At 38.2% G+C, this 9,154-nt stretch overlaps 1 protein-coding gene across 4 annotated transcripts in view; it reads right to left on the bottom strand.

The window, feature by feature from the left end:
* MYH11 (myosin heavy chain 11) overlaps positions 1 to 9,154 on the bottom strand; it is a 129,421-nt gene that overhangs the window by 804 nt on the left and 119,463 nt on the right. For 2 of the 4 annotated variants that reach the window (XM_031944210.1, XM_003761672.3), the window contains 6 exons: positions 8,888 to 9,016; positions 8,430 to 8,518; positions 7,613 to 7,736; positions 6,709 to 6,917; positions 5,375 to 5,483; positions 5,115 to 5,287 (listed from right to left, as the gene is read on the bottom strand). In XM_031944210.1, coding sequence (XP_031800070.1) covers positions 5,115 to 5,287; positions 5,375 to 5,483; positions 6,709 to 6,917; positions 7,613 to 7,736; positions 8,430 to 8,518; positions 8,888 to 9,016 — 833 coding nt within the window. Of the gene's footprint in view, positions 1 to 197; positions 2,975 to 3,172; positions 3,206 to 5,114; positions 5,288 to 5,374; positions 5,484 to 6,708; positions 6,918 to 7,612; positions 7,737 to 8,429; positions 8,519 to 8,887; positions 9,017 to 9,154 lie in introns of those variants that run through there. The other 2 variants (XM_031944220.1, XM_031944231.1) reach the window with 2 other exon arrangements.

Below are 9,154 nucleotides of genomic sequence, written 5' to 3'. Positions count from 1 at the left end.
TTCTCAAGTATGGTTGGTTTAAAAAGGGAAAAATGCATCAAGATGAGAGTACAATTTGAATTCAAGAAATTCAGAAGGCTTTTCAGTTGTAGATTAGATAATTTAAATTAGCCCAAACATGTCTCGTGTAAGTTTTAGGTTTTAGGTTATGGAAAAATTGTGAAGCTCCTATTTCTGTCTCATCTTTTTCTCTATGAAAAAAGGTGGCTATTCAAAGAGAAGGATTAATTTTCTTTAGACCCTTTTATGAAGGTAAAACTCTCCATCCTGAGGAAATTCAAGGCTAACTTCCTTTCCTCCCTCAAAATATAGTTTTATCTGTTTGAAATTGGCTTAAAACAAATAACCAAGAATATTTTTCAAGAGGCAAGAGTCACAAAGAGCACTCAGATTTTGGGGAGGGAAAGGAGCAGTCTTAAGTATAAGGGATTTAAGGACTTTTAAATTTCAGTTTGTTGTCTAATTATTTAGTTTTTAGTAGTAACTTGTGGAAACTACCTTTTCTACCTATGTGCTGCTCAGGCAGCAGCTGGTTCTGACTTACAGTTCTGACTCATTTTGAAATAAGTGCTTTATTAGTAAAAATTCACTCTGCAACAGCAGCTGAAAGACTGCCATTAAGATGAAAAGATAAGTTTATAAGTACCAAAGGGAAAACAGATGAATGTACCTCAGGTCCATATTCAATTTAATTTTGCTGGATTGAAAGAAATTATTTAAATGAAAAGGGTCTGCAAATATTGGGAAGGATGAAGAAGCAACCGGAGAGAAAATTTTCCTCCAGAAGAGTAATTGCAAATAGTTGAAATGTTTTTAAGTGAGTGGGAGGAAGGTTATCCCAGCTTAGACTTTTATGTCTCTGATCTTGAAGGTAGGCCTTGCTCCCTTGTCAATGTTTGAGAGCAACAAAGTATGTTCTGTTAGAGAAAGTTATCTAATAGCACCATGGCTCTTGGTAGACATGTTGAGGGCAAGAGAAAATCATAGTCTTTTGTTTTTGTTTTGTTTTTGTTTTAATTCCAAAGGAACAACTATATTAAGAGGTAAGATTTTAGACATAAGCAAGGGACTGTATTTCATGATTGCTGAGAAAAGTAGCAAAAGTCACTCAGGTTGTATTGGAAACTTAAAAACAATGGCTTTTATATACTACCAGCTTTTGAAATGAGTTGTTTCCAAGTGGGCAGCAATCGTGTATAAATAGTTAAAGTTGTATCATGTCAGCTTCATTCATTTCAAAGGGTGAGTAATTTACACCTTAAAAACCACCTTAGAACTTCAAGGTAGTAACACTTGTAGGCTTTTCTTTTGGTTCTAAAAGCTTAATCATTTAGGACAGTATTTTCCAAGACTTTAAAGTTGAATGAACTAGAGTGGGAGGGGGAAGGTACATACATATAATTCACTTTCCTTGAAGTATCAAGGTAGGGATACATTCTGAGTTTATCCTTTTGAATATGCATGTATACATCCTCCCCCGCACCATAGTTAATGCCAAAAGTTGAAAGAGAAGGGAGAAAACTAAGTAAAACAGACAATCCATGTGTTAAAGTCTCCCAGATAAATAGTTATGAAATGGATCTGTCAGGGAAAACATAGATAAGGCAGTTAATTACAAGGCAGTTTGGAATCATACCTCGGTTTCAATTCATATCTACTACTGTGTGATCCTGAGCAAATAACTACTGCGGTCTCCTTGGTTTCCCTCTCTGTAAAATTAGGCTGGACTAAATCATTCCTAAGGTCCCTTCCAATTATAAATCCTACAGTTAAAAAATGAATTTTAATATCCTTGCCCTACATGTTTTCCTGCTTTCTGTTCTCATTCTAGTATCCAAAGGAAGCTTGCAAATCAGGAATCCCTGTCTTGAAGGGAAGTAGTTTTAAATCCCAATGCTAAGAGTTGGGTCTGTTATAACATGAGATAAGGTAAGTTCAATTAAGTAAACATCCCTATAAAAAAATAATTTGCTTTAAGGATACTACTACTTTTGAGGACCTTGTTTAGAATCTTCTTAAACCAGTTTCATTTCAGTACTTGAGAATTTTGCCAGCCTCCTCATTGTAGCAAATCAAGCCTCAAGCCTTTGGCTGTTTGAAGTAAGTCCCTATCTTTATCAAAAGAGTGTTTCACCTTCTGACCCCTTAAAAAAAAAAAGTGATTTTTAGAACTTTATCTACTGACAGCTCAGGATGGTTCTGCAGAATTAGAAAAGTGAGATATAAAGCTGATAATAAAGCTTTTGCTAAGACATGATTCATCTTTAAATATTTTGCTGATAGTAGCAAAGCAGAGACTGCCCCAAAGAGAAGATTCACACAAATATTACAACAGGGTTATATGGTCTCAGAAAAGAAGGGCAACCAGTTTGCAAGTGACATAACTAAATTGAAAAAGACAATTTTCCAGAAATTAAAAGTTCCATCTCCTGCAAAAGACCTCCACAAGCATTTTCAAGTGTTCTGCCCCACATTCCATGAATGCATTGTTCTGTGGCTTCAAACAATTTTGCCATAAGGATGGTAGCTGGTTTTGCAGTGGCTAGCCTAGAGCTTCCTATAACCTACACTGAGTTAAGTGGCCATCGGAAGTTAGGACATTGTCAAGCTTCATGCAGTTCAGGCACTAATGAAATATTTTGGTGATAGATTTCTTTCCCTGATGCCGATGCTGTTTGCAAAAGCATATTTGTGAGAGAACATTGGTTGTGGTCTCCATAAATATAGTGCTTTGTGATTTAATGTGGTTTGTGAATCACAGTAGTCAGATGGGAGCAGTTTTCCTTCAAAAAAAAAAGTGTCAGTGGCAAAATATTGATCCTCAATTATCAATGTGTTTTTAAGGGTGCAGAAGACTTCATGCAGAAAAGAAAACTCCAGCAATTCAACTCCAGCAATTCATTCAGTGTACAGCTTCTTGAAATCCTTAAGAATTAAGTATTGCTTGGTGTAAAATCACATGCTAGGGCGTTTCCTAGAAGTAGGGAAAGAAAATGGGTCAAGGGATAGTCTTATTGCAATATTTGTCCCTTGGGATAAAAGACAAATTGGTACCAAGATGTTTAAGCCTTCAGATTTTGCAGAAATCTCATGGAAATTTGCTAGGGCAAGTTTAAAAGAAAATGGAAACTTATTACAACAGAAATGAGCTGCAAAGTTGAAGGCATGGTACCTGGTGAGTCATTGCGAAGGTTCCTGTGGACCTCTGAAACAAAGAGAGAAGAGTCCCTGGTGGTTACCATTGGAAAATGGGAAGAATTCCATTTATTTACATAACTTTTCATTAAAATTTAAAGTATTTGGTACAGCACCTTTAAACCAACCTTGCAGATACCCAGGTACCTGATGTCTATGGCAAAGATACTGACTTTTACAAAGCTTTTTAGGGAAATGGAACAAAAATTTGAAAAAAACAAAAAGTTAAAAATAGAATTAAAAAGGTTTCACTAGTAAGTTTCTGTATACCAAAGCTTTTCTTAAAAAGCTATGTTATTTCATACTTTTTGAATGTCTTGTATTACTATTTGTCTGCTCAGACAAAAGAGCATTCAAAGGATTCTGAGGCAGAAGCTAAGTAACACTAGATAAAAGGCCTTTAATAATACAGCAGTCTTATTTCCCTTTGGTATAGACCATCATGCTCATGCTTTTTATCCCCAGTAAGTTATTAGAAATGGATACCCATCCTATAACTGGCAGCATGCTAAGTGATGTGTCTTAAACCATAGAAAAAAAAGAGTTCCTATGGTCCTGTAAATAAGATCTATCCTGTTGAGGAAATAAATTTCTGTTCTCTTTAGAGTGCCCCATTTACTGGAAAAGCTATCAATTTTTATTAAGTTGAATTATAACCAGGGACCTGCTAGATCCCTCTCTTCGTCTCAAAGATGAGGTTGAACTGTATTTCTAGATCTGGAGACAGAAGGTGATATCCAGGCAAGACAGAGTTGTTGGACTTTTCCCAAACATCACTTGGTATATATTTTGCATTATCAATTTTGGCTGTTACCTCCTTTTTTAAAAAGTACAGGTTGTAAGTTACCTGAGGACAGGGATGTCTTCTCTAATACTTCTCTTTTTTCCCAGGAGCATAAGCTAGGCATTTCATGAATGCTCAAAGAATATTAATAAATTGATTAGTTGACATCTTATGCACAAAAAATGACTGAGATGGCATGCTGTTTGATTAGACATGACTAAAACTGGGTAAGCTCCTTCCAGCATTTTAACTCATAACTCTCCTAAGACCTTTACTTTTTTTACATTTTTTTTTTAACCATTTAACACATCCCAAGACCTCTACTTCATAATATGTTTTATTATTTGGCATGAATTGCCAAGACTAGCCCTATCATCCTGTGCTTGTTCAAAAAACTTAGCCACCATCAATGCTGAATTGGTCCCAGGATCTTGCTTCAGTGCAGTGGAGGCCTGTGTTCTCTGACTCATAATTTGATAATCTCCTTTTTGCTAGCAACAAAAGCAGGACAGAGAGCTGTGATTCAGAGGCTGTCCTGAAGGGGGCACAAACTACCTTAGATTCTTTGGTCCCCTGTGAAAGTGGGATCTTAAGAGTTCTCTTCAGATAATCCCAAAGCACTGAAATGAGTTAAGAGGTCAGGAGAAGGAGGCAGAGTTTTCAATGACTTTGGCTAATTATGAAAATGTCAGAAAGGGATCTGAGAGATAAAAATCACAGTCCTTTCTACCACTTGATACCACCTTCCTTTCTCCAAACTATCCTACCTATACCCTCCAGCAGCTCAGTGGCACAATGGACAGAGTGCTGAGCTTGGAATAAGAAAGGCTCATCGTTGTGAGTTCAGATCTGGCCATAAGACCTGTGTGTCCCTGGCAAGTCACTTAACTCTGTGTGCTTCAGTTCCTCATCTGTGAAATGAGCTGGGGAAAGAAATGGCAAACTAGTCTGATGTCTTTGTTACGAAAACCCCAAATGAGATTATGCAGAGTAGGACACAACTGAAAATGACTCAACAAAATTCTATACCCTTGGCTTTTGGGCCTTATCCACCAGACCATTTATCAAGCAATTAAACTTCCCCATCTAGGAAAGCTTTGCAGAAGGTCCCTAAGGATTCTGCCCCAGGCCTCACCTGAGTTTGCTCTTGAGTGCATTCACTTCTCGACCCATGGCCTCGTTGCTCTCTGTGGCTTCATCCAATTCTCTCTGGAGCTTCCTGCGGTTGGCATTGATGCGCTGGGATTCTTCTTCTGCCTCCTCCAGTTGTCTCTTCAACTGCTTCACTCTGGTGTTACCTTTCTCGGCCTGGGAGGAGAGAGTCAAAAGTCAGGAAAGGGTAAAGAGTAAGGAGCTAATTTGCTCTGGGAAGTAGACCATCTAACTAGTTGTCACCTGTTCTTTGTACTGCTCGGCTAGCTTCCTTTCGTCTTCCACCTGCAACATGACTTCTTTCAACTTCTTGTCCTTCTGGCGTAATGTCTTGGTAGCTGCCTGTTTTTCCCTACAAACAGCAGAGGAATAAAAGAAAACAAATTTACTGAGTGCCTGCCATACATAAAGCTGTAAGTCTCTGGGGAAAGGTGACAGGTCAAACACAAGCTTTTACAGTTTTGTAGTAAGAAACACATTCATCTCCACCTCAAAGGAAATGCTTTTCTTTTCTGGGCAGTGGATAGAATGTAGGCTTGGAGGCAGGAAGATCTGAATTAAAATCCAGCCTCAGACACTTGCTGTGGGAACCTGAACAATTAAGTCAATTAATTGCTGTTTGATTAGGAGGCAATCAGATGGCTCAGTAAATAGAATATTAGACCTGGAGTTAGGAAGCTCAGAGTTCAAATTTGGCCTCAGACACTTATTAGCTATGTGTTCCTGACATATCCTTTAACCCCTATTTTCCTTAATCCACTGGATTAATGACAAACCACTATTTTTGCCAAGAAAACCCTGTCAACAGCATTGGTGTGCCTTGGGCCACAGGGTCACAAAGTGTAGAGGGCTGAAACTCTTGAGTCGATGCACTGATGTCAGGACAGCACTTGAGGCTAACTACCAATTGGACTATACTCTGTGGGCATGTGCTTGGAAAATGGCCCTTCCCACTATCTTGTGCTGGCTCGATTGTTGTATACAGAGGGACTGGGGGTGGAGTAAGATGAGCCAGAGTTACTTTGGCTGGGGACAGGGAAGAAGGAGGTTGGGGAGATCTTGCTTCCATCCTCTTCACTTCTACTCCTAAAGACCAATAATAAAGACTAAGGACTTTTGCTTATCCTGACTCCAGGTGATTCTAAGGTATCCTGGGTGCTAATGCAATCTTCACAACAAAGAGTTGGATGGGACTGAGCAACAAAAAGAGAGCATTTTGGGGGGAAGAAGCATTATTTGTTCCTGGTTTGTATTTAAATGACTCCAATAGTTATCAAACTTATTTGTTTCAGGAAGATAGTGTACCTCAGTTATTTATTATTACCATGGAGATTCTGAGAAAAAAAAAAAAAAAAAAGAACAGGAAAGTACCTTCTGGTGAAAGCTAATTGACTTGTGAATGGATGATTTGTTTATGCAAGTCCACAATTGATTCCTCAATTCCCTAATGCTGAGAATTGAGATGATTCCTGCCTTTCTTTCCCTCTAGTTCAGGACTGGATTTGGGGCCCAGATTAAGTAGTTTAATATCCTGAAAACTCATGGGCAGATAGAGTTGGAGGGAAGTCCTCTGGTACCTGGCTTCTTGTTCCACCTGTTCCTCCAACTGGGCGATCTTGGCTTCTAAGGCAGCAATGGTTGACTTGAACTTAGATTTGACAGCCCCCTCCATTTCTTGGAGTTTGCTCCTCAGTTCCTTGTTCTGCCGCTCGAGTTGTTGCCGGGCACTCTCATTCTTTTGGGCTGCGCTGCGCTCTGTGGCCAGTTCATTGTTGAGCTGCTCTGCCTGGGTACATGTGGATAAAGAAATTCAGGGCTCAAGGGAAAGACCTATTCAGCCTCATGAGGAAAGTATTATAATTTTTAATTTTAGTGAAAGACAAAACATATCTAGGATAGTGATACTTTCATTGACATATATGCAAAGTATAATAAGTCTTTAAAAAAATTTCTAGTTTCTGTGTGATCAGATTATATATTAAATTTTATAGGGTATATAATAGCTGTTGTACTCTTGCTTAATGATGATGATGATAATAATAGTATTTACAAAGTGTTTACATAATTTTTATTAAATTATTGTTTAATATTTAAAAAATAATGATAGTACTTTACAAAATGTTTTACAAATATTTTAGCTCTCCAACAACTTTAGGTGTTATTACTATCCTCATTTTACAAGTTAAGAAACTGGGGTAGACAGAAGTTAGCTGACTTGTCCAGAGTCACAAAGCTGGTAAGCCTCTATGGCAGGATTTGAATTTGGGTCTACACAACTATCATTATAATATATCAGCATATCATTATAGCATATATATATCAACATCATTATAACAACTATCCATTGTTACTACCTCACTGTCCCTATTAATGTCAATGGCAACTGCAAATGTGGCTTCATAGTCATGCTGTGTATCACTGCAACCAGAATGTCAGGAATGCCTCAGTTCATCCATTTCAGGGATTCTGTCAAACTCTCACCTGCTGTGTGGCTTTCCTGAACCGGTCACTCATGGCCTCCATGTTACCCTGTTCTTCTTCCAGTTCTTCCTCCAGTTGGGCAATTCGAGCTTCTAAGCGGCGTTTATCATCTTGCAGGGCATTCCTGAGTTATAGAATGGTTGTGGGTTTCAGACATTAGTCAGAAATTTGGAAAATGTTCCTCTTTCAAGCATCTGAGCCTGAATGAGGATCAACGGGATTTTTTTTTTTTTGTCTCTTTCCTTTACCTTGTCATTTATTTGCCCATTTCTCCTCATTTCTACCACAGAATTTCTCAAAACAAAACAAAACAAAACAAAAAAACATGGAACATCCTGTACCAAAAAGTCCTGCATAGGAAATGCTAGAATCTAGCATTTCCTATGCAGGACTTTTTGGTAGTAACAATGTGCAATAAGCACATTTTCTGCTCTTAGATTCTCAATCCAATGACAGTGCTCTGTTGAGAATTTCCATGTGTTTCTCATAGTAAAGATGAGTTGAATGTATGGGACTACCTGCCATCTAGGGGAGGGGGTGGGGGGAAGAAGGGGAAAAGTTGGAACAGAAGTTTTTTCAAGGGTCAATGTTGAAAAATTACCCATGCATATGTTTTGTATATAAAAAGCTATAATAAAAAATAAAATTAAAAAAAAAAAAAAGATGAGTTGATTATTGCTAGTGAGGATGCTTTTTTTGGCTAATTGTTCTGTGTTATTTAAGCAGAAAAACCTAAGCGAGTAAAACTACTTTGTTTCTTTGTTTTTTTTGGCAGTATTGCTTCCCCAAGGACTGCGTGTAGAGGCTGGTCACTTACCTTCCAGACACACTGCTGGCCAATTCCTCAGTCAATTCATCTTTCTCTAGGTCTGCTTGTTTTCGAGCCCTCTCAGCAGCAGCCAGATCCTGGAGAATTAGGGGAAAAAAGAAATCTCTTGTTTTAAAAAAAAAAAAAAATGTCATTTTCCCAAAAGTGATTAATTCCCTTGCTCTCCATCCATTTGGGATGCTGAATCTTGCTTAAAGGTCATTCATGTTTATGTCTCTAGAGAAAGTGGGCCAACCAAATCAGACTTGGAAATAGCATTCAACTTCTTGACAAGAGAGAAAGGCAATTCATATCAGGAAAACAAAAAGAATTTTGATTTCCTTAACCTTATTACTTTCCTTGGAGAAATAATGACAGGGAAAAGATTGATATGGATGGGTGAATTGAAAATAAAGCCTGTGTTTACTACAGTGCAACTTGATTTATTTTTCTAGGTGAAGTCTTACCTCCTGGAGTTGCATGAGGTCTGCTTCTAAGCTCTTGGCTTTCTTCTCATTTTCCTTGGCTGTGGCAAAGATCTCCTCTCTAGAGGCCCGGGCATCTTCCAGCTCTCTTTGAAAGTCCTTCATCTGAGCCTGGATTGGTTCCGCAAGAGTAGACAAAAGAAAATTTTATGCCCAAGAGTGGCTCTGTACCTTATTTTTTAAACAAAGTTCTGTCTTTTGGCTTCTCTTTCAATTAAAACGGATTTGCCTTGCTTACCATAGCCACCC

The sequence above is a fragment of the Sarcophilus harrisii genome, chromosome 1 (assembly GCF_902635505.1).
Source record: "Sarcophilus harrisii chromosome 1, mSarHar1.11, whole genome shotgun sequence".
In the NCBI taxonomy this organism is placed as follows: Eukaryota; Metazoa; Chordata; class Mammalia; order Dasyuromorphia; family Dasyuridae; genus Sarcophilus; species Sarcophilus harrisii.
The sequence above is the reverse complement of the archived record's forward strand: the minus strand, read 5'-3'. Positions and strand labels throughout refer to the sequence as shown.